The 25,748-nt window shown below is 37.5% G+C and overlaps 1 protein-coding gene across 2 annotated transcripts in view; it reads left to right on the top strand.

The window, feature by feature from the left end:
• Nucleotides 1-25,748, top strand: part of plrdgb (PITP-less RdgB-like protein) — a 118,633-nt gene that overhangs the window by 24,296 nt on the left and 68,589 nt on the right. For both annotated transcript variants that reach the window (XR_010893569.1, XM_067375683.1), the window contains exon 2: nucleotides 9,786-9,881. Coding sequence is in view for 1 of the 2 variants with exons in the window: in XM_067375683.1 (XP_067231784.1) it covers nucleotides 9,786-9,881 (96 nt within the window). In the remaining variant the exon portion in view is untranslated. The remainder of the gene's footprint in view (nucleotides 1-9,785; nucleotides 9,882-25,748) is intronic.

Genomic DNA, 25,748 nt, shown 5'->3' with positions numbered 1-25,748 from the left:
CTGCTTCAACAACACTTTTAGGGCTGAAAATAATGAAGTTGACTATTTTTCCTCTCTTAGTGGATACTTTCTTACCAAAACTTTGTATAATTACTTTGTAAAGAAACTAAAGCTAAATAAAAGTGTTAATGTACTTGTATAGCAACAAAAGTTATGGGTTCGATTCCCAGGAAATGCATGGACTTGAAGGCCATTTAAATCATTTTGGCTAAAAGTATCTGCCCAATGCATAAATGTGGCAGTAAGTAACCCAATGCCTAAAATATGATCAAAAGGTTGGGTTTCAGGATCTCAAAGTTTAGAGAAAATTGTGAGAAAACAGAAAAAAAAGTGTAGTGAGCGGCAGCTCTCTGGACGTAAATGGCCAAATTAATGAGAGAATGACTAGACTTGTTCAAGCAGACAGGAAGGCGAAAGTAACTGACATAAACATGCACCACAATAGTGCTATGAATATGAAAACCTTTAAACATTGAACATGTCAAACCTTGAATTGGATGGGCTACAACAGCAAAAGATCATGCTCGGTTCAACTTCTGTCAGCTAAAAACAGGAAACAGAGGGGACACAGACTTGCCAAATTGTTGGAAAATGGTCATCATTGAAATGCCTCTTATAAAGTACAGGTAATCTCATGATGGTTCTACAAATATGATCCCCAAATATTATGATTTTCTTGTGAGGGACACCCTTCCAACAACAAAATGGAACCTATGTATTTTCATGTATAAAGACCCTTTTATAATTATAATCTGTTCTAGGCAACCAGAACCAGTTCTGGTCTAGTATATATTGGCAGCCTTCTGGACCAGTGTGCACTTGAGTCCTGATCTGAAGTGTCATGCAAGATAATTCCCACAAGATGAAAACAGGCATAGCGGAACTGCTTGGATGTGCTTGAGGGGATGTATGGCAGATGCTGTAAGGCTGACTAGGAAATAGTCGCTGTCGTCTTGCTATTATTGTTGTTTTGCCGAGCCTGATGTAGCAGGACGAGACTGCTGTCGTAATGTGGTCTACAGAGGAGAGATGGTCATCTATGATGACAACAGTGTTTTAATTGGGATGAAGGCAGCTTTTGTGACCTTCAAACAGTAAGAGAGATTTGGCTAGAATCATTTGGAAGAAGAAAAGCTTAGTTACCATTAAACTTCATGTGATAAGTAGACATTATTGCATCAGATACAAAAAAAGTACCTGACCCAGACGACGATGTGCTGCTATTCAGCACAGTTCAGTAGTTCAGGCAGCATGATGTGATGTGTAGAACATTACAAATGATTAATTGGTCACCACAAGACCACTGAAGATGAAATGTTTATTATAAATCCATGTCAGCCTTGAAAATGCCTTGTGCTCAGCCAATTGTGTACTTGACTGCAGCAGCACACTTAGTGACGTGTCTGATGGGAGCGGTGCATTTTTCTGAAGGACTTAACAAAAAGTACTTCCAAACAGGTGCAATATAAGATATCCTTGCTGTGTACAAACTTGATTATCTAGTTTTAGGACATGTATGTAAGCCACACAGTGTACATTCAACACAGAATCCTTATAGGATTTTATTATGGAAAAGTGTCAGTTGGTGTCAAAATTGTATTAAATGGGCGAGTAAGACATTGCTTGTGTTCTTAATAAGATTATTGATAATTAATACAATATTTTATTTTGTCAGTTTGACAGATCCATGCAATGAATTTCATTATTTGGGTCAAGGTACAAGGACTAGGGCCGGTTCTTTCCTGCCATATTGTTATTTTGATTATTAATACAAATTGAATTATTTTATTAAATTATTTAAACATATTTTTATTTATTTATTTATAACTATTGTTTATAATAATATTAATAGATTGTAGGTTTGGTTCGGTTCGGTTCTTACCTCGGTTTTGAAGTCACGGTTCGGTACGGTATGGTTCGGAACAGCAGGGGGAGAAAACTAAGCTTGTTTTTTAATAAACAGTAGTTTACTAAACTGAATTGTGTCTCTGTCTTTAAATTAATTTAATTATACTTAAAAGTTTCTTAAGGATAAAAAAATAGCATATAGAGAGAATAAGCATATGTGAATTAGCCTACCTGACTCTGTGCATCTCTCACGGCAGCAGTGAGAGACAATTATTTGTCGTTTTCTTCCTATAGTTTACTATATTTATTTGCTTGTTCAGTGTCATTGTGGGTTTTGTTTCTTTTGCAGCTGTAGGCTGTAGGACCTATTGAATTAACCAAAATCATTTGGCGTAGTGATATGAAACTGCAATGCGGTCAAGACCTGCCTAGAACTACTTTAGCCATGCATTTTCCTGAAAATAATTGCACACCTTAGAACATTGGTCAACCAATCAGATTCGAGCATTCAACAGCCCTGTAGCAAAAGGGAAAATATAATAAATATATATAGGTTAATATAGTACATATATTTACTGAAAGAGTTTATTTCTTTGACGAACTAACAAGCTGTGGATTTGCCTGAGGTATGCTATGTGACATGGTTTACAAGCTGTTTTACTGATGTCTTTCCGACGTTGAAACACTTGAGTGATTACACGAGAAAGATGACACTTTGTTTCTTATTGAAAGTAACAAAATGTGGAGCTTATTGAGATTAATGGTGGTTAGGCTACGACGCTGTATTCGTTGTGTAGATCCAATGGGCCAGGGCTGGGCAGGGTAGCAGGGGGCGGGGTGTGTTCGGTACGCCATGAGAGTATCGCGGTTCGTACCATGGGTGGTGAATCGTGGTTTTTCGGTTTGGTTTAAATATTGTTGCACTCCTAATAGATCAATATTAATTCTGATGGGATATATCCACTAGATGATGATGTGTACAAAACAAGAAAGGTAAAAAAAAAAAAATTACAAAAAATGTCAGGAGAGTAGATTAAAGGGGCACGCAGTTGCGAACATTTTGTCCACGTCAAAAGATATATTATGTTTAATAGAATTCTGTGGTGGAAAAGATGGTGATGGAAATGACATTTTGAACATTATTGGTATAAAATAACTGCTCTACCTACAGTACATTTTTGCAAAACTCCAAAAATGTACAATTCAGTGCAATTTCCAGCTGAATGTCTAAGACGAGAGAGGATTAAGGGGCATGTAGTTGTGCAGTGCTTGGTGAAGAGTTTGAGTATGTTCTCATCGCACACCATTTCAAATGAGGTCAGCAGTGAAGTTCTTAATGAGACTATAGGTGGTGGGTTGTGTCTGGCCTGAATGAGAATGAGCTGCAGATGGCCACTTTGTTTTCAAAGTGGGTCATGAAATACTCAGTGGTAAGTGTAGATGGTGGAGAAGAATAGAGATGGAATGAAAAGTCATAAAACAGTTTGCACAGATTGAAGATGTTGAAAGTGTTGAATGTGTAAAACATTGGAAGCCCAATGTCTTCAATTGTCTGGGAAAAAAAAAAAAAAATCACAGTTCAGGATGTAGCACTTTGGGCAAATTGTTTTTTTCCCACATGTAGTTTTGTCCTGTCACAATAGAGGATGTCAGAAAGCAAAGGCTGGAAGAAACGTGACAGGATTGCTTTGAGACTACAGGGCAGAGGTCCACATCAAATGTTGATAAGAGGGTGGAATTCAGAGTGGACGGGTCAATATTTGAAGAGATAGAAAGACTGGATGGAGGAAAGTGAGGCCATTTACTCAGCCTAATAACCTGCATGACATTATTTTTTTTCTGCAGAACACAAAAGAATGGGTCTGAATAATGAATTTGAATTAGCCCCAATATGGGCCCTAAATGGGTTTGTCTTTACTGGAGCTAATTTAACATTCTCATTCCCAACTTGTCACATATAGAGGCTTGGTTAGGACCCCTTGGCGTCCCTTTTTAACACACAGCGTACCCCTTTAGCAAATGTGCAGGGTACTCTATTGCTTTCAGTTGTTTACCTTATACATCAGAGCAATATGCATTTAATTATTTACATGTATTTATAAAAGTACAAATTTTATAAATATTTGCACTTTCATAGATATTTTTGAGCACCTCACCCCACCCCTATCCTAAACATATCACTTCTCAACAATATAAAACACATAACTGGCTAATTTGAGACTACAGTGGGATCTGATTGGGCGGGACCATTTTTAGCAAAACTAAAACCTTATGTTCTACCTTATGTCATTCAAATAACCCATTTTAATCGAACCAAACATGCCAAGTGTGAACACACCCTAAAATGAACTCTGGTGGGATTGCCCTGTTACTGCGGTTCATTTGAATATGCGTGAATGCTACAGTACCATCCGAACCTTGTGTAGTTCGAATGAAATATGAATGCAACATGGACCAAAGAAATGTAAATGAACTAAAAACAGGACATCATGTCACAAGATGCGACCCTAAAAAGGACAGAATGTTCAAGCATGCCTGTTTTTTCTTGTCATTGTCTCGATGTTGCCCATCACAGTTCGGTACAGGCATCAGAACCACATCTCCTCACAGCAGATCTTAGTTTGTGTGAAAGGGAGGGATTCTTGCCACTGTTTTGACTCATTTACACATTTTATAAGCTCTTCACGAGTTCATACAGTAGCTGGTCAAAATACATCATCATATGTAGGCTATGCTATGCACATAAACAAGCATATTAAGCCCAGCATACAGCATTGTTTTGGATGTTCAGTAAGTTCCATTGTAAAATATACTTCATAAAAGCCGACCAATCAGGTTGTGAATGTATCCTTATGACTTTAAGTTCGGTGTTAAAAAAGCCAATATGAATGCTAAGAGGAACAGGGCTAAATGTTTTTTTTTTGGGTCTGAACCAAGTGGTTGACAGTTAAATTTACAGTAAAAAAAACAAAAAACAAACATATTTCATTAACTGATATAATGTTAATATACCAACCTACTAATATCTGTTTTGTATCTTTGTAATACCAATACTACCAAGAACAGGTGGTGGTTTTCATTTTATTTAAATTTAAAAAACGTCACAACATTTGCGGAATTCGGGTTGTAACATAAATCCCTAATGTATTTCAATGAATAATGAACTGTTATTTCAATGAAAATACAGTAAATGTGAAGTGGGATTCAGTGTTGTTTTGGACTAATTTTTTGGACAAAAACAGTTGAAATGTTCTTCAATTTGAATTATGTTCTGTCGATCCTGTCCCCGTCTCTCTCTGCCCAATGCTCTCCTGTCTGCTCTGTCCTCTCCAAATAAAGGCACAAAAAGCCCATAAATATAACTTTATAACTATAAAAAAATTGTCAGGATTTGTCAGTTTTGGCTGAAATATCCCTTTAAGTAATGTGTAGAAAAGTGAGCATGAACCACTTTTTTGAATTTGCTGCATTTGAAAAGTAAGAAAGAAGTGAAAGTAAGAGTATTTTAGAGAAAATAGTTAAAAGTTCTTTGCTCGGCACTTAAAATAGTAGACAAAGCCCTGGAGTCAACTGGATTGCATATTAATTTTGTTTTTTCACATGTATTCCAAGTCTATTAAAATATTAGGCTGGATGCATTTTTATTCAATTAATTGACCCCATAAAAGCCACATAAAGACCTCACATAAAGTGTTTCCCCCCCAATTTTTAAGGACTGGATTATTCACTCATCCAAAAGTGCCCTGTATGCCTCACATTTACATTCTTTAAATGTTTTGTTGAAGAGAGAGTGCAAGACAGAGACTCCTCTCATCTCACAGCACTGCTAATGTCTCAAACAGAGACAACCAGATTGAGTTGTAAAGAGAGAAAATGTGCCAAATCTACAAAGCAGTCAGGAACAATGCAAGTTCTTTGCAGTCTTATCAGTGCTCAGCAAAATCCATCCCTTTCTCGCTATTTGCAACTCTAGCAGCGTAGGCGTGCTATTCCTTTTTAATTAGTCACACTTGGCTTTAAAGTGGTTCTCCCCGAGGGAGAGGTTTTGTGCAACTGTGTTAGCTACAAGGGGAAACTTTAGCAGAGGGAATATTTTTTTCAGGCTATGCACCAATGTTTTCTGAGGTCTTTATTGCTCCTCTTAATAGACAGGAGACACAATTAAATTACATTTTTGCCGCTGTGCAAAAGCAGAATGGCCAGCATGGATGGGTTAATCAGAAATAACACTTAAAAGATTAGTTCACTAAAAATTAAAATGTCCTGATAATTTACTCACCCCCATGTCATACAAGATGTTTGTCTTTTTTTCTTCAGTTGAAAAGAAATTATGGGTTTTGAGTAAAACATTCCAGGATTTTTCTCCATAGTGGACTTCAACAACATACAACGGGTTGAAGGTCCAAATTGCAGTTTCAGTGCAGCTTCAAAGGGCTCTACACAATCCCAGCCAAGGAATAAAGGTCTTAACTAGCGAAACGATCAGTCATTTTCTACATTTTTTAAAAATTATAAACATTTTAACTACAAATTCTCGTCTTGCACACTGATGCTCTACACATTACGTAATCACATTGGAAAGGTACTGTACTGAGCAAGTATTTACAAAGTGAACGAGTCAAATGCCCTTTACAAAAAAAAAAAAAAGTAAAACAACAATGTCAAACAATTTCCGCCTAAATCACGTGTGACCTTTCCAATGTGATTACGTAATTACGTGGCACATCACAGCAGTGGAGGATGAGTATTTTAAAAAGTATATATTTATTGAAACTGCAATTTGGGCCTTCAACCCATTGTACCCCACTGAAGTCCACTATATGGAGAAAAATCCTATAATGTTTTCCTCCAAAACCTTAATTTCTTTTCGACTGAACAAAAGAAAGACATAAATATCTTGGATGACATGGGGGTGAGTAAATTATCAGGAAATTTTAATTATGAAGTGAACTAATCCTTTAACTTGAAATCATTAATAACAGTAGGCCTGTATTTAATAATATACTGATATTATTAATGAACGGATGTTCATTTAACTGTCAGGACTTTTGGCCCTGGGGACTTAAAAATACACTCTTAAAACGGACTTTTCAAACTCTCACTAGTTTATTTCATGTGTCCATTAACAATGTCCAACAATGGACACACATGCATCACAGAAGAATTTAGTGATTTTATTTCAGTTAAATATATTTTAAACTCTTTTGTCTTGCTATGCCTAATTTCATGTATTTAGCATAAATTTTATGTATCCTAAATACACAATTAATATTTTCACACATAATTTGACAAAATTACAGCTTGATCGGACATACGTATACTCAAAAGAAATAAAAGTACTCAAAATTTGTATTTGAAGAGTTTTCTTCACACATCACATGTATCTCAATGTGCTTCATGGGCACTGTGGTCTCCTTGGTAACCAAATACACTCACTTTATTAGGAGCAAAAATGTTAATATGGCTTGTAAATGATGCTCCAACTGTGGTATAGCTTTATTTTTTTCCCCCTTTTTTTTGGATAGAATGGATAGAAATAATTTTCACACAATATGTGTTTGGTAATTTATGTTCGTTTCTGTATTTGTTTTGATGGTCATAGTTTTAGGCATATTGTTTTAAGCATAATAATGTAAAATTTATATTTTTGTAAAATATTTTCAGATTTTAGATTTGAAAGTGTGGATTTGGGACAAGGAACAAACAATAAAATCTATTCATAAAAGGAAATTTAAAAGAAATTAGTAATGGTGAAGGTTTGGTGAAAAGTTTCCAAGACCGTTTTAATGTCACCTTTATATAACATAAAAGAAGAATGTTGAAATCTTTTAGTGAAGCTATAATGATAATCAACCACTGGAACATCTAAATAAATTGTCACAGTTTTAGTTTCTGTGTCCAGTCACAGTTATGCTTATGGTGTGTACTACTACCCATTTGGATTGCTACCATTAGTAATATAGTATAGTAAGGAATTAGTAATTATATATATATATATATATATATATATATATATATATATATATATATATATATATATATATATATATATATATAAAATGATAAATACAGGTGCTGTATATACGTTAGAATATCATCAAAAAGCTCTTTTTTTATGGGGTTAAGGTCAGGCGAGTTTGCTGGCCAATTAAAAACAGGGATACCATGGTCCTTAAACCAGGTACTGGTAGTTTTGGCAATGTGTGCAGGTGCCAAGTCCTGTTGGAAAATTAAATCTGCATCTCCATAAAGTTGGTCAGCAGCAGGAAGCATGAAGTGCTCTAAAACTTCCTGGTATACGGCTGCGTTGACCTTGGACCTCAGAAAACACAGTGGACCAACACCAGCAGATGACATGGCACCCCAAACCATCACTGACTGTGGAAACTTTACACTGGACCTCAAGCAAAGTGGATTGTGTGCCTTTCCTCTCTTCCTCCAGACTCTGGGACCCTGATTTCCAAAGGAAATGCTAAATTTACTTTCATCAGACAACATAACTTTGGACCACTCAGCAGCAGTCCAGTCCTTTTTGTCTTTAGCTCAGGCGAGACGCTTCTGACGCTGTCTGTTGTTCAAGAGTGGCTTGACACAAGGAATGTGACAGCTGAAACCCATGTCTTGCGTACGTCTGTGCGTAGTGGTTCTTGAAGCACTGACTCCAGCTGCAGTCCACTCTTTGTGAATCTACCCCACATTTTTGAATGGGTTTTGTTTCACAATCCTCTCCAGGGTGCGGTTATCCCTTATGCTTGTACACTTTTTTCTACCACATCTTTTCCTTCCCTTCGCCTCTCTATTAATGTGCTTGGACACAGAGATCTGTGAACTGTCTTTTTTGCATTGACCTTTTGTGTCTTGCTGCAGTCTTCCCCATGATTGTGTAGCCTACAGAACTAGACTGAGAGACCATTTAAAGGCCTTTGCAGGTGTTTTGAGTTAATTAGCTGATTAGAGTGTGGCACCAGGTGTCTTCAATATTGAACCTTTTCACAATATTCTAATTTTCTGAGATACTGAATTTGGGATTTTCCTTAGTTGTCAGTTATAATCATCAAAATTAAAAGAAATAAACAGTTTAAATATATCAGTCTGTGTGTGATGAATTAATATAATATACAACTTTCACTTTTTGAATGGAATTAGTGAAATAAATCAACTTTTTGATGATATTCTAATTATATGACCAGCACCTGTATATTAAAACACCCAGATAACACATGGAGGTACCACAGCCATCCTTTTATTAAATTTGAATTAAACAGGAATAATACAAGTAAACTGAACAGGCTCCAGGATTTTATGGCACAAGAAATCGCATGTGATGTTCTTGTACCCCAAAGGTACTTGTATTGTACTGTATCTTGTATTCAGGGCTGCATCCAAAATCTTGAAAATGCTGCCTTCAGAGGATGCATTCCAAGGCTGGAAGCATCAAGGCACATCCGAATCCAATGTTAGCTTCACTTCCTGTCCCCTGAGATACTTTCATCTGATCGATTTTTGAAGCATAGATGTATTCTTCACTGCCTTTGATATCCTGCAATCATGTGCTTTCCATTCCGTGACAGTTGAGCTAAAAAAAATAAAGATGGCATCTTAAAGTTGTGGTTGGTGGTCAGTTTGTGTGTAAATGTAAGTTTTTGACCAATGTTTTCCACTTCTGATGTAATTTCTATCGAGAAATTACTGTTGTAGTAATTAAATATTTGCTTAGTTATCACCAAAGCTCTATTTTGCTGCAGATCATTAAACGTTATGCTGCTTCAGAAGTCTGTCCAAAATCAGTTTTGTGGTACCTTTATGCGCAAGTGATGCCTGCAAAATCATTGCCTGATAAGGCAGCGAGGCAACAAGTTGGCTGCTTAAGCATTCAGGCCCTATTGTTTGTCACTTTCTGTGATTTGTGGTAAATGTTGCTCTCTTTTGTTTTCTAGTGCCCTCTCGAAAACATAGCGCCTCCCACTGGAGACTCCAGAACATTGCCCAGGAATCTGTTGAAAGCTCTGACGAGGAGTTTTTTGATGCACGGGGTGAGTTGATCTTGTTCCTGATTGTTATTTATTAGTGGAAAGTGCTGGTCCTTCTAGGACTTGAATTTTAAAAACGTTTAAATTTTAAAGACCCCTGTGGTGAAAGTCAAGTTTTTAATGTTGTTTATATGTCTGTGTGGTGATTTTAATATGCTTTAAGACAAACCATGTGCAAATTCATCAGTCAACACCATTGCTGAGTATTTTCTCCTTACAATTGCAGTCAGTCCCCTGTTTCCTACTGTCACAAACAAACAACGTGCGGGTCAGGACTTTTGTCTGCAGAAAAACAGAAAAAAATGAGTACATATAGCAATTTAGCGGGTGAATTATGTATATTACGATTTTTTTTTTTTTTTTTACTTTTATTTTATCAAGTGCAGTCATACAATATGTCACAAATGAACTTTTTGACGGTACGGTATTGATGGTACAATGAAGTGTCCAGGGCAAGTCCACAAATAGAATTTCAGTCCATAGATGTCTTCCAACCTAACAGTAATATATGTGAGTTAAGATATTTATCTCTGCAATACCACATATACAAAAAATATAGTCTGAATAATAGTCATATCAAATGAAAATGTTGCGCAATGGAAGACCATTTATTTAGGAATACATCTGCTTTCAGTTGTAATAATGCTGTTATATGCTCCATTTTATAAACGTCTTGGATTCTTTCCCTCCATTGTGCAACCGTTGGAGGGTGTGGCTTCAGCCAGGAGGCTGTGATTACCTTATTCGCTATTAAAAGAAAGACTCTCAGCAAACATGTTTGGCTATTCTCTTCAAGGTCAGCTGGCAGTACCCCTAGCACAAAGTATGATGGTTCAAGAGGTAGATCTATACAGAGGCATTTTTTTTATTTCTTTTTGTACATTTTGCCAGTATTCTGATATCTTTGGGCAGTCCCAAAATATATGATTGTGGTCTCCCACTAAGTCACAACCCCTCCAACAACCGTCTGAAGTGTTGCTCCATTTTGATGTTATGAATGGAGTCCTAAAATATCTCATTTTAATTTTCCATCCAAATTCCTTCCAGTTAGGACTACTGGTTACCCTGTGTCCTTGACTGCATGAAGTCTCCCACTGCTTATCTGTAATTATTGTGTTCATTTCTAATTCCCATTTTTCTTTAATGTCTAAATTATTTTCTTTAAATTCTTCCTGCAATATTTTGTAAATATGTGAAATGAATTTTGACTTCACTATTCCTTCTGTTATTGATATGAAGAAACATTGTATTTTTGTTGGTAGAGAGCAGAGCTTTTCCCATTCTTGATGATTTTGGAGGTAATGTCTAATTTGTAAGTACCTAAAGAAGTCTTGATTTGATAAATCATATTTCTCTTTGAGCTGTTCAAATGATTTCAAGTCTGCTCCGTCAAACAGCTGGTCCAAAACCACTAGACCCCTTTCTGTCCATTTCAGGAATCCCTTGTTCAGCCTAGCTGGGGAGAACTCAGTTATTTGCCATCCTTATAGCTCTGGAAATAGTTATGGGAAGTTGAAGTTTTTTCCTTACAATTGACCATATTTTTAAGGTGTTTTTACTCCATACATTAGTAATCTTCTTTTTCCCCCAGATGTCTTGGTTTAGGAATTGGATTGAATCCAATGGGAAATTTGGGCATTCACTCTGCTCCATTCCAACCCATATAGTGTCAATATCTTGGGACATCCACGCAACCATTGATCTCAATTGGGCTGCCCAATAGTATATTTTAAGGCTAGTCAAGTCCAGTCCTCCATTTTCCTTTGGGCAAAGCAGTCTTTTATATTTATGTCTTGGTCGCTTTCCTTGCCAAATAAATTTGGATAGCCATTTATCTAATGTGGTAAAGGTGGAGGCAGGAACATAGGTAGTGATTGGAAGAGAAAGAGCAACCTTGGTAAAATGTTCATTATTATAGTTTCTATTCTTCCTATCAGGGAGAGTGGCAGAATTTCCCATCTTGTAAGGTCTGCTTTTATGTGGTCCATCAATTTCCCATAGTTGGCTTTAAACAGTTTTGATAGGTCTGTCGTTATAATAATTCCCAGATATCTAAATCCTTGCGACCAGTGGAAATCAAGCCTTTCTGATAATTGGATTGGCCGATGTCCAACTAGCATCATTGCCTCAGACTTTGATTGGTTGATTTGATAACCTGAGAGTATTTTTTTGAGGTGTGTAGCAGTGCAGGGACAGAAAGGACTGGATCCCTTATATAGGTCAGGATATCATCTGCATAAAGAGATATCTTGTGCTCCTTATTTCCCATGTCTTTTATACCTTTTATTTCCTCATTCTGTCTAATAGATGCTGCCAAGGGTTCAATATTAATAGCAAAGAGCGAAGGGCTAAGACAGTCCCCTTGCCTCACCCCCCTCTGTAGGTTAAAGAACTCAGAACAGCATCCGTTTACTCTGACATGACATTTTGGATTTCTGTAAATAACTCTGACCCAGTCTACAAATTTTGGGTGGAATCCCATTACTGATAGCGTTTTGTACAAAAAATCCAAATTTACAGTGTTGAATGCTTTCTGTGCATCAAAACTTATTAACATTGATGTTTGTTTGTCTCTTTTAGCGCAAGTAATTATGTTTAGGGTTCTTCTTGTATTATTAGCACCCTGTCTATTAGGAATGAATCCTGTTTGATCTGGCTTAATCAGAGTAGTAATATGTCTTTGAACTCTATGTGCTAAAATACTTGTCAGTTTTTTCCGATCGTTGCATATCAGGCTGATGGGTCTATATCCTTCGCAGAGTTTTGGGTCTTTCCCTTCTTTATGAATCACAGAGATAATGGCTTGTGACCATGTCTCCGGAGGGTTGTTCTTAGAGAGGGAGTATCTAAACACCTTAGTTAATATGGGCGCAAGGTCATTTATGAAGCATTTGTAAAATTCTCCAGGAAGCCCATCGACCACTGGAAATTTGTTGCTTTTTAATCTTTTTATAGCCTCTCTTATTTCTGTTTCTGTAATTGGTGTTATCATCTGTTTAGACATTTCTTCTAATAATGTGGGGAGATTCAAAGCAGTGAGGAAAGTATCAGAATCCTTTCCTGATGTTTGTAATCTTGGTTCTTTGTATAAGTTTTGGTAGAATTAAGCATCTGCTACCTCTTTGAGATGAGATACTGTTCTACTCAGTGCAGGATGACAAACCTTGGACACAGTACGATTAGCTTGAGCTTAGAAGGCGGCTAGCTTTATTACCCATCTCGTAATATCTCTGTTTGGAAAATCTTAAAGCCCCTTCCGCTTTATATGACAGAAGTTTGTTCAAGGTTTGTCTCCTTAAGTTCTGTATCAATGTTACTCGTTCTTGTGGATTTGTGTTGTGTCTCTAAAAGCTTTATTTTACTTTCCAGGTTTAGTTGTTCCTTGAGTCGCTGTTTCTTTATTTTTGATAATATCTGTATTATTTTTCCTCTTATAACTGCTTTTGCTCCCTCCCACAGAATTGAAGGATTAACTTCACCATTATCATTGATCTCAAAATATTCTTTTAAGGTTTTACTTAACTCTTCTACTATTTCAGACTTATTCAGCAGTGATACATTTAACCTCCAATAACTAAAAAAGAGTGCATGCCTAGGTCTAATTTCAGCACAATAGGTGCATGATCACTCAAGGTTATAGGTTCAATGAAACAGTCTGTTACTTTATGCATGTATGGTTGGGGGAGACAGAAAAAAATCAAACCTTGAGTAACTATTGTGCACATTAGAGAAGAAACTGAAATCTTTCCCTTTTGGGTTTTTAGCTCTCCATGGGTCTATAAGACCCAGTTCGGACATAAAGTTATTTAAGGTTTTCGTTTTGGAGCACTGAGATCCCTTCTCAGTGGGTATCCTATACAGCTTCCCATCCTGCACTGCATTAAAGTCCCCTCCTATCATTAATACATATTACGATTTTATGATATGATGAACTATATGCCTTTCTCCACTGACTTTCTATGATGTTCAAAGCGTTAAGGATGCTGATTTTTAGAAGGCAGCTGTCTGACTCTGAGATGGTGAACAGAAACATAGTTTGGGTAACACTAGCAACACATTATTAGCAGTTTGATAACATAGTCAAGCCAAAGGCTAATCATATCAATTGCCGTTATGTGTCCGAAGTTATAGAGAGTGATACATAAAATGCATTACAATTCTGATACATGGACTTGTATACAACCCTGAATAATTTGCTCTTCCTCTTCTTCTGAATCAGGTTCTGGTTCAAACATACATATGGCTGAATTAAACTAACATTTCGACTTGCTATTCTGTAGCGTTTACTACAGTAAAGTTGACCGTAGGGGTGACCCTGAATAGTCGACGATTTGATGTTTCGATAGGAGGAGCCTGATTCGACTACCAATCTCACAGTCGAATCTTCACAGAGGTGTTATGAGACGAGAAATGGGGGTGTTCCCCTGCACTTTTGTACTTTTGCACTTTTCCCAAGGCATTTTGCACATGTGACTTGATTATGACTTTCATTTTTTTTTTATTATTATTATTTTTATTTATTAGAATGGTATATTCTGTTCTAATTCAATTCTTTAAATTAATTTAATTGTTTTTCGGTGCATAGATGTTGCGCTGTAGAGTTAAGGCATGCTTGCACAGGCATTGTGGCCTTTCTGCAGTTATTTATATATATATTTGGTGCTTTTTATTAGAAAAATTTTATTAGAAAGTTGTTTCTCTGTGCCGTGTGTGAGAGAAAATTAAAGTTGTTTTAAGGCCCGGGTATAGGCCTTACTTCATTTCCCATGTCCCGCTCCTGCACAGTTGAGTGCCCCAGTCTTTCAAAGTAGCATACTCCTTTGGCCTTGAGCGCTGAAAGAGTTTGTGTGCACCATCTAGTGGACTGCTGTTTTTCAAGCATCCCCCCCTCAAACTGATTCGAATCTAGTTCGACAATATAAATCCGTAGTCGGGGACACCCCTAGTTGACCAAGTGGATCAGGCAGTCCGAGCTGGTGTGATTATGTGGATGCGGGGATAAATTTGCATAATCATAGTTCTGTGTATACTAAATGAAGCAAGGGTGTAGAGTTACATACAAGCTATTTTAATGCATGAAGAAATTATTTTTACTGGATAATGTTTAAATGTTTAAATATGTAATTTTAATGATCAAAGATTAAGAGAGAAAATGATTGACCACATGGGGACTTTAAGTTGCTGGAGGACACAAGACTCAAATCACCTGTCAAGTCAGTTGAATTACAGGGATTTTCATTCAAACTCAAAGCTTTTGGTGTATTTGAATTATATGTCTGCAAATCATAAATTGTTTGTGAAGTGCAAACAGAATTTGGTGCTTTCAGTAGGGTTTGTTTGATGTGTGCATTGTACACAAAATACCCTTAAAAAGCACACAGCTCAAACAAAACTAGACTGAAGAGAAGCTATTTTTTTTTTTAAAGCTGTGTGTCTTACAAACATTGAACAGAGGGATATTCTGAAGGAGCCACTTATCTACAGACTTCAAATGAAAACTGTATACAGACACCAGAAGTCAAATATAAATCGAGCAAGAGCTACTCAAATTGCATTTTTAATGCATTAAATTCCATGTCCTTTATTATAAGATGCATATGACATCATCATGTGGAAGTACCTGAGGTATTAGAAACTGAATTTCATTTGCAAAGAAATTAGGGACATTTGATTCATAGCCATCTTTCTTTGACTTGACAGCCAGTCACAACACAGGTTAAAGAAAAGGCTAAAGTAATATATCACAAACAACACACATGCAGACTGGTGTTTTATGGTCCTCAGGGGCAAACAAATGTGAAACACATTTAAATCAGTTGTACTTATGCAAAAATCTGAGCATGATATTCAGGCTCAGATTTCCATTTGCAAAAATAAGAGTTATTCCCTCAGGTTCTTTAAAACCATTTCACAACGAAATGCTGAAGTAATGCCGGACAACTTATTAATGACTCGCTTGCATATGTTGATGTCATTTGTTGTGTCTGTTGGGTAGCAACCAGCAGGATTATAATTGGTTCAATTCAGTTATTCATGAGGTGCAAATTGCCCAGTGGTATTTTTCAAGCATAGAACATTCTCAAGTAGCGTTTGTGTGAATTTTTATGGGCAAATGGTTCTTTTGTTAATCCCAATAGTAATATGTCTGGAAGCGCACTAAAGGCACTGCAATATTTTGTTCGCTTCACTGTCTTATCTTGCATGTGTTAGGCTAGATTGCTGTTGGTGGTAAAGTACCTGTGAGTGATTATGGCTGTAGTCTCTCTACAGAATCAGTTGGGGAGTTCAGAATTGTAGCATATGTAAAATGTTTGTGGATATGAAGCATTTGGAGCCTTGGATAACTTTCCACATTCCACATTCATTTTGATTTTAGCAACTTGAAAATTATGAATGGAAATAATACATGACAAGATCATGTACAGGGTACCCATTTTAATATTTCATGTGCACGGTGTTGTCTTGAGAGCAGCACAATGTAATACATTACATTTTTACATCTGTATAGAGTAGAAGGTTATACATATTTTTTTTTCTGCTTTTGATATCACATCCTACAGCATTCCGGTGCTAATTTGGAAGTTGGCCCAAATATTTAATGAACCCATCAGTTAAGGGCTGCATCATACTGTTATCTAGATAGGCTCCTATGGGCACACAGCCCTTGAAGCTGTGCCCATTTATTACTGCAACACTTGTCAAACTGTGCTGCACACTGCCAGCAGGTATTAAGTTAAATAAGGATGATATCGCATGCTAATTAGCTTCCGCTCCCCGGTCAGTAATCAAGTTGCATCTCTGTATGATCATGATTTGGGCCCAATTTGCTGACAGAACAGTGATTGTAGTGTTTGATAGGAACGTTGAAGGATTAGATTGCTCACAAAGGAATATATTTACTCACCAACATCATTTCGTTACTAACCTGCATGACTTAATTTCTTCTGTGGAACATAAAAGAAGATGTTTTGAGGACTGGTTGCCATTTTCCATACTCTTACAATGAATGGGGACTATCAGCTTCAAAACGTATAAAAAAGAATCATAAAAGTGATCCACATGAATTGTACACTACTTTAAAAAGACCTCTGAAGATGATAGCTTTGTGTAAGAAACAGAAGAAAATTTAAGTTTGATTCGTAACCAAATTATTATTTTGAGTCAGATCTTTGTGATGATATTGTCTATCTGCTTCATGAACCAGTTTGTTTACCAATTGTAATGATTAATTTCAATGAGCTGGTTCAAACTCACTAACTAAATGATTTGGTTGTGGTTAACAAGAATCAGAATCAAATTTTTACAATGAATTGGTCGATTTTGAACAAAATGGGCTTGCCCCAATACCCACACATGTCTTGTGGGCACACTAAATCAACGTGATCTCTAATACTGCATCAGAGTGGTATTTGAGGCTAAAGGCCAGAACACACCAAGCCAACGCCGACGAACTAGTGGCGACGAAAGCAGACTGTCGGGTTGGCTCACGTCGGCAGCGTCTGTATCCAAAGTTGTCCTGACGCACCAAACCAACGCTAAACAGCCGATGGCCAAGTAGCACATCAGTTCTGCGCCTGTTATCATTTTCACGTCCTGCGCCACGTTGTTTAAATAGCAAATGTGCGAGTGGCTTTTAAAGGGAATGGGAGATGAGACTCTGATTAGTTTATTACACGTCAAGGACAAAACACACCCATTACTCGGACATGCCTTTAGTGCACCTGTGCCATGTGCTTTAGACAATGCGCTTAGATCTTTAAAATAGGGCCCAAATTGAGTAAAAAACATGCAATTTTACACTACTGTGTTGTAGGTGTTTTCTATCATGTAATCACAAGTTCTACATACAGTTGTGGTCTTCATGCCCACTTGAACTCTTGGGCCAAATACAGGAAATCCATCATGTGAGTTGATAAGTGGTCAAATGCAAAGGTCCCTATCCACTTTTGCTAGTTTAATGACAGGAAAAATGGTTGGCGCGCCTGGAACAAAGGGTTGTCCTATTCTCTTAAAACGTAATCGGTGTGTTTTGGATGTAAAGTGCAGTAAACCAATCAGAGTCTCATCTCCCATTCCCTTTAAAAGCCAATTGCACTCGTGCCATGGTGGATTCGCTATTTACAAGGTGGAATTTGCAAACAGATCTGCTCGTGCACAAGGTTAAAGCACGCGTAAATGGGCACAAATGCATTTTCTATTTAAACAACGTGGCGCAGGGTTTGAAAATGATAACTGCGTTGGGCTGAAACTAGCAAAGAACACTTGGGTCGTGATTGCCACCGCATTGCGCTGGGTGTATGATAGGGCCCAAAGACTGCATGTGTTGTTTTTTATTGCAAATTGGAATGGTTTAGTTCAATGATCCATTTTGTAGTGATTTTGGACAAGCCTCACTCGAGGGCACCTCAAGTGAGGCTGATTTTGGATTAGCCTCACACAAGGGCACCACAAATGTAGTTATTTATGGTCTTAAATATTAATATTAATTCTTTATATTAATATTAATATTTAGTCAGATGATTCCTTCCAATATTCCAGGGCACCAGCAAGGAATCTCACCTTGACAATAAAGAATAATCATGGAAGATTGTTGACGGAATTACAATTATATACATTGGAGGAAGTTTATCATCTGACCAACCTGAAGGATTTGTGAGATATCGATAACATGTAGAGCCTCTTACTGTATTATCAACACAAGGAAGACACAAGTGTAATAAATGGATTTTATTAACTAAAGGATAGACACGAGTAACTAACAACTACTGAATGGATAAAGTGCAAAAAGATTGATAAATGCAAGTGAATGAGTAGGAGGTTACTATGGCAGTTACAAGTTAATCTTATGGAAAGATAAACTGTAGTTTCTCTAGAAGAAATAAGGTAAACCTTATTCTGATTTCAACAAATAAATGAGATAAAAGAGATTATTTGTTATTAACTGATATCAGCTATGCAAAATCTAATGCAAATTAGATAATCATATACTGACAATATACATTAATGCCAAAGTCTCTGGAAAGAGGTTTGGTAAGTGATATTTATGTCTGCCTGGTCGTGCTGAATCCGAGGGTGATGTCTTCCACTTGTTGAGCTGGGCAGTGTTGCAGTGGGAAGAAAGAAGTTGGAATCCGTTTCACAGCCTTGAACACGAAGTACTTGCGAACGTTGAACTCCTGGAGCACAGAGAAGGTCCTTTACCTGGAACACACAGAAGAAGAAGCCTTGAGTTTCTGAGGTCTGTGCAGATGATCCTTATTCTCTGAAACACGCAGATGGAAGGATCTTTAGATTCTGAAGTCGGTGCAGTTCCGAGCAGTCTAGAACACGCAGATCTGGAGGATCTCTGATGAGAGGATTTTGAAGTTGATGCAGATGATATTTTGAAGATGGGGGGCTAAGCTTGTCGTCGTTGTCTCAGTTGCAGTTTTCACAGCATATTTCCCCAAAGTCACTTCTTGCAGAACTTTCTTGTTTCTCTCTTTAGAGCTTCAGAGTCTTGAAAGAGCAACTTCACAACTCTGTGGAGTTGGACTTAGCTTAACACATCTTGGAACCAGAACCTTGAACCAGGACTGGAACAGGAACTGGAGCTTGGAACCAGAACGGGAAACTGCAGCAACCCAGAAACTGGGACAATTCTCTGCCTCAGAGAAAAACCTTTTAATCTGTCCCAAAAAGGAGGGAAATGCAAATTGGCACCTTTCAGATCCAGTGTTTTGATTGGCTGATGCTGTCAGAGGTGACCACTGGATGGCCTTGCATGAGGTTCATTTGCATAGCTTAAAGTTCATATTTAGAACAGTGTCCTTAAGGTTTTTCCTATGCATAATTCCCTTTCCAAACCAATTTCAGATTAACCTAGGCATCGTGCTGAAAACATAAAGTCCAAACATCACTGGGTTATGTTGAGCTACCTATGCATTCATGTATACCTTAATAGGTAAGTTTGTATATTTTGCATGTACACAAACAACACTCATTAATATATACAGTTCTGATAATAGAAATTATCCATTTTGTCCATTGTGTGTCCATTTTTATATAGAAAATATGTCTTTTGTTGCTTCAAGCCAAATGGAAAAACCTGTCTGGTGAGTCAGTTCACACCTCATGTCCTAGGACTGAGGAACTGGGATGAACAAGAGGGTCAATGGTGATAGGATTAAGGCCCCGGTATATTTCAAACGAAATCGAAGAACAAACTGATGTGATGTCATTTTGAACAAAATCGGGCCAAAACGAAGTTCGTTTTGTGTTCTTTTTGGAAATTCGAAATGGCTTGCCAAGGAGAACTTTCAGGAAATCATCATTCTTCCCTTGCACAAATGGTCAGGGTGATTGTCTTTGCAGGTTTATCTGCTAGCCTATCTACTTCCTTGTTTGCTTCTCTTGAAGGTGTGAGTTTTGGAGTCCTGTACTTTTCACCATGGCAGATGAGGTGATTACTGATGTTTGCCCTCATGTCTGCCTACTGATCACTACAATTTCAAACTCTCTGACTCAATGATTCAGTTGTAGTGGTTAACTGCTCACTGAAGGTGAAAATTACCAATGACTAATAACTTAAATTTGGTCTGTTTCTCACAAGAAGCAGATGTTAGAAAGCATGGAATATATGTAACTTATTTCTGTTAAGAAACAGAGTCATTTAGCTTTTACATGCCTGAGGGTAGGTAAATTATGACAGAATATTTAGGTGAACTGTTGATACTTCACATTATTCAGTTTGTATTTGTCAAATACATAATTAATGATTTGGCGCTCAGTGAATGACAAAAACATGCCAAAAGTCATCCTGATATCGTTATGTTTTCACATTAGTATGCTGCTTCAGTGTGTGTCTGTCCAGAGGTTTGTTTTGCTTTCTCAGATTCTTGCCAGAGCTTGTCTCATTTCCTTTTCTTGTTTTGTTTTCTGTCTCATCCTTTCATTTGATGTTCTTTGAATAAGTTGAAAATGTTCTTGAGCCACCCTTCAAGTTTTCAAGACTAAATTTGTAGAAAACACTTGACATGATAACAGAGCTTCTCTATTTTATGCTGCAGGTTTGTGCTGCTCTTGCAAATATTCTTATGGCTTTTCAGCATTAATTTTCTCCTTGTGCCCACCTACACGTCATCACTTCTTTTTTTTCTGTCTATCCATCTGTATCTCTCTGTATCTATTTCTTTTAACATCCCTCCCTTGTCCTTTATTAAGATGCAAACACATGCACTGTAAAAAAAAATATCATAGCAATGTGATGCAGGAGATTTTTGACCTCACACGAATACAGTGTTTAGCTTCACACTAAATTCAAGACAACAGTTTAAATTTAACACTGTAGCCAACATGGATTTGTTTGTTCAATGAATGTTAAAAATATCTTGTCATAGCAATTACAGATTTTCATTTAGCAATTGAGGAATATTTAATTTCTTTTTACCTGTTTTTTACCTGTTAAAATGATTGTTTGTCAAAAAAGGGTTCCAGATCTAGAGAAGATAATAAAAATATTTCATAAAAATATTTCATTGCAACAAAATGATATTTAAGCTCTTTTTTTCTTTTTCAAGGTCACAAAAAGGGGAAAAATAATCATGTAACATATAATTTATCCATGCGGGGAACCCTTGACAAATCAGCAATATTGTTCACTATGAAACTGGTAGCAACATACAAAGCCTTGTTTCGTAGATATTGCAATATCTGTTAGTCTAAATGTATGGGTGACTGTACGTTGTTGTCCATAATTGCATGGTTTTGAATAAAACTAATGGCACAAATCATGATGTAGGCTCAATTATTTATTGCATTTTAAACACAGCCTTCACAAACTCAGCCATATGCATGTTGTATCTGACTCAAGTAGGCTTGCCTTCTTCGAAATGGCTTTTTCCACACACTCAAGCACACAATCAGCCCCATGGACACAATCACTCACCATCTTCAAACAGTAAGATAGTCACTTCTGAGGGAAGAGCATTCCTACTAATGATTTTCGGGTTAAATAGCCTTCTTCCAACAGCCTCAGTGCATTACAGCTCAGTCTTTCTTAATTAACTGTACATCAACCACTGAAACGATACATAACATTGGTTCTGGTCCTCGAATTTGATTGGCTGAGCTGCTGCTGACAGAGTCCAAAAGCATTGTGACGCTCCACTGTTTAGAAATTGCTATTACTTCACTTTACTCTATTCCAGATGTTGTGCCGATGCTTTGGATTCTGTGGTTGTTTTCATTAGCAGAGAAAAAACATGAATCAATGGCCAAATTTGTCTGAAATGTAAGTTGCTTGATATTAACTGTTGTTCAATTTAATATCAAACTTAATATCAATTGTGCTGTAGTAAACTTTAGTGCTGCAACAACTAATTGATTGATAATCGAAAATAATCAACAATTTGAATATTGATTAATTGCGTCTAGTCACGTAGCTTTACAGTATTGTGTAGAAATTCTAGTAGCATTTTTGGGGACAAAACACTTCTGGAAAAAAGCTGAGTACACATAGTGAGCTGGTGTGGGAAGTTATCCTAAATATAAGGAATATAAGGAATGCTTCAAACAAACATTAAGTCCTTCAAACAAAAGCATTTTAACGCGGCTGGCCCTTTCAGGTGCTTTGACAGATACCTTTGCTTTAAATGCATTTCCCAGCACATAACTCACATTTTACGGTTACATCCTTATCTGTAAATGTTAGACAGTCATGCGATTATTCCATTTTGCGTACAAGTCCTGAAAGTAAGTATTCTCCACTAAACTTCACAGACTTCAGTGAACAAGTGCCGGCACGTATGTGCACAATAATTCTGACTAAAATGTTTGCTAAATACTTCTTTTAAGACATTAAATGTAGAGTGTAAGTTTAAAGGCACTATTGTAATGGAGTACTATAAATGTAATATAACTAAGAGTGTTTGAATGACAACATTGGGCAGAATGTGTGGATTAAAAGTGATGGATTTTTAAATGAAAATGAAAATTTTGTAATAATAATTTGTGGATAATGGAATCATTTGTGGATAATTGATTTTTAATCGATTAATTGATTATCAAAATAATCATTCAAATAATCATTATTTGAATATAAGCATGGTCATATTGCTCCATATTGCAGTTAGTTATCAGTGGGATTTTATTCCATATTCTCCACATATTCCCCTTTTTTCAGCACATTTTGGTGCCTTGGAAGCAAAATCTTATGTTCATTCAAACATGAATAATCCTCTAATTGGCTGTTATGAAATTGGCTAATGCTGTAGTCGCAGATGGTAAGAGAACGACCCCATGGCCATTAGCATACTAATGACTGACTGATATGAGCAAAATAAAGTTTGTAGACTTATTTTTTTTCCAGATTATTATAAGAGGCAGAGTTCATCCTCAAAAACTGGCTAATTTACAACCGGAGGAAAACACGGAGAGAGTGATCCATCTTCATTAGTTTCTTATCATCTTATTCCACAGCCTCTTCTTCTTCGCTGCCTGCTCCTCGCTATCTTAGTAGTCTATTTTTGGCTTCATGAGGATTCTTTCCCCTTTTGTCTCTGTGTGTTGTACCAAACCTCTTTTAAATGATTCCCCAAGAGCATTTTTCTTTTACCTCCATGTTAAGGGCACTTCATAAAGACATGACCTAGAAATAGTCCTTATTTAATAAAAGAAGACCTATTTTTGTATAAAGGGTGATTTTAAACAAAATTGTGGTCTTTTTTAGACCTATACACTTCTAAAAATGGCTATAGAAAGCAAAATCCTATAGTGATGTAACGCGCGCGTGGGTTATACTCTAACTTTACAGTTCTTACCCAGCGCTGCTTCGTGGGTTCTTGGCTTTGTTCTGTTTACCAAGTTATCACCGCTTATAGATGACACTGACAAAGAGCTCGGGTGATCACACTTGTTTTTACTGAACATTCAGAGGCGAACATCATAAATTGCCACAACTGATTACAGAGCGTGCACCTCTCTCTCTCTCTCCGTCCGCTACTCTAACTTTACACACACACACACTGTTTGTCCTCTCCCCCGCGATCCAAATCGCGGGGCGCTGTTCTCGCGATATTATACCCCAGATCTATACAAGGTATTAGAACATTATTTTATACCCTTAATTTCACTCCCTACATAATACTCCCTTACCCAAGTAGAAATGTCCTCATTTCTATAACACAATCCTTGTGTGTCTATATATAGCTAAAGAAAGGTACAAAACAAAATGTGTATAACATACAAAACATTACAGTTCTTAAAATCTGTATGAACAAGCCAAAACAAACATAACATTTTCTTTTTTTTTTTTTTTTCCACAATACTGAAACATAGGAAATCAACCAGGCCCATAAGAAATCAATAAAGCCGCATGCTCTGACTAAGGATTTCACTCGTTACATCTATCAACCTTGTACATTAAATAATAAACGTGTACAGGGAACATTTAGCAAGTCAGTAAAGTTTAAAGTCCTTTAAATGGTAAGGCAACCGACGTGTCCTGGGGAGCACATCCCGAGTAGACACTGGAGCGTCAGGTGAATCAGATGCACCTGCTGGCAGTCCAGCTATAGGTGTGCACTGTGTTGGAGGAAACAGTTCAGAGTCCGGGGTAACATGGCTGTCCTGTGCCCTGTCCGTAGAGCTGGAATGTTGTGAGGTGCCAGGTTGTTGCAATTGAAGGCGAGGGTGCAACTGGGGCAACTGTGGTGGTTCCAATGGAACCCGGGGTGTGGGAAGCCCTGGTGGCACCGGTGTAATGTGAGGTGGAAGGAGTCCTGATAAAGTATTCAGAGTGTTCGGTTTAACAGGGGAGGAAGGGGGAGGAAGGGCGTGTGTGTTCTTTGGGTCAGTGATGTAAGGTTTCATGCGATTGTAATGAATGATTTTTGATCTTGCATGAGGTCTGGATACATCTTTAACTTCAAAATTGACAGGGGAAGAGCTACCAGAGGGGCATATTGATTGCAAAACCTCATATGGGCCCACCCAACGTGGACACAGTTTGTTGTGGCGGTGGGCAGGATCATCCACTAACACCAAGTCACCACGGTTATAGGGAGTGTATTTCAAATGGCGATCATAGTTCAGGCGTTGTTGTTCTTGCGCCCTGTCTCGGTAAGCAGTTGCAGAACGGTAAGCAGAGGTCAATCTCTTGCACAGATTGTTAGCATATGCTGCTGGTGTGCCCACTGTCGCTGAACTGAAAGCATTATTATCCCGGAGCAGGGTGTCAAGGGGAACACGGGCCTCCCGGCCATGAACCAAAAAGAAAGGTGTCAATCCTGTGCTTGTGTGCTTAGTGGTGTTATATGCCAATGCAACTTGTGGAAGGTGCTCGTCCCACTCCGTACCTGATTCAAAAAGATGTTTGGAAAGTTCATCTTTTAGAGTGCGATTAAAGCGCTCAACGGCCCCATCGCACTGAGCGTGATACGGTGACGTGCGAAGCTTCTTGATTGACAGCAAATTACAAAGATGCTTTATAAGGTCAGATTCAAACTGTCTGCCCTGGTCAGAGTGTAGGGCCTCAGGGACACCATGTTGTGGAATGTAGTGGTCAAAAATGCAGCCTGCTACAGAGACAGCTGTTTGATCTCTCAATGGGTAGAGATTGACAAACTTAGTGTACAAGTCCATCATTACTAGTACATAACGGTTACCCTTGGTAGAAATAGGCAACTCTGTTATGTCTGCAGCCACTATTTGAAATGGACGGTCAGGTGAGATAGGAATGAGTGGCGCCTGTGGTCGGGGCACAGGAGAACGCCGTGACTGACAAGCAGCACATTGAGAGCAATGTTTGGCGATGTCTGAAGACATGTAAGGCCAGTAAAAGGACCGCATGGCTCTGTCCGATGTCTTGGCCAGACCATAGTGACCCACCGA

The sequence above is a fragment of the Chanodichthys erythropterus genome, chromosome 22, assembly GCF_024489055.1.
Source record: "Chanodichthys erythropterus isolate Z2021 chromosome 22, ASM2448905v1, whole genome shotgun sequence".
Taxonomy (NCBI): domain Eukaryota; kingdom Metazoa; phylum Chordata; class Actinopteri; order Cypriniformes; family Xenocyprididae; genus Chanodichthys; species Chanodichthys erythropterus.
The sequence above is the reverse complement of the archived record's forward strand: the minus strand, read 5'-3'. Positions and strand labels throughout refer to the sequence as shown.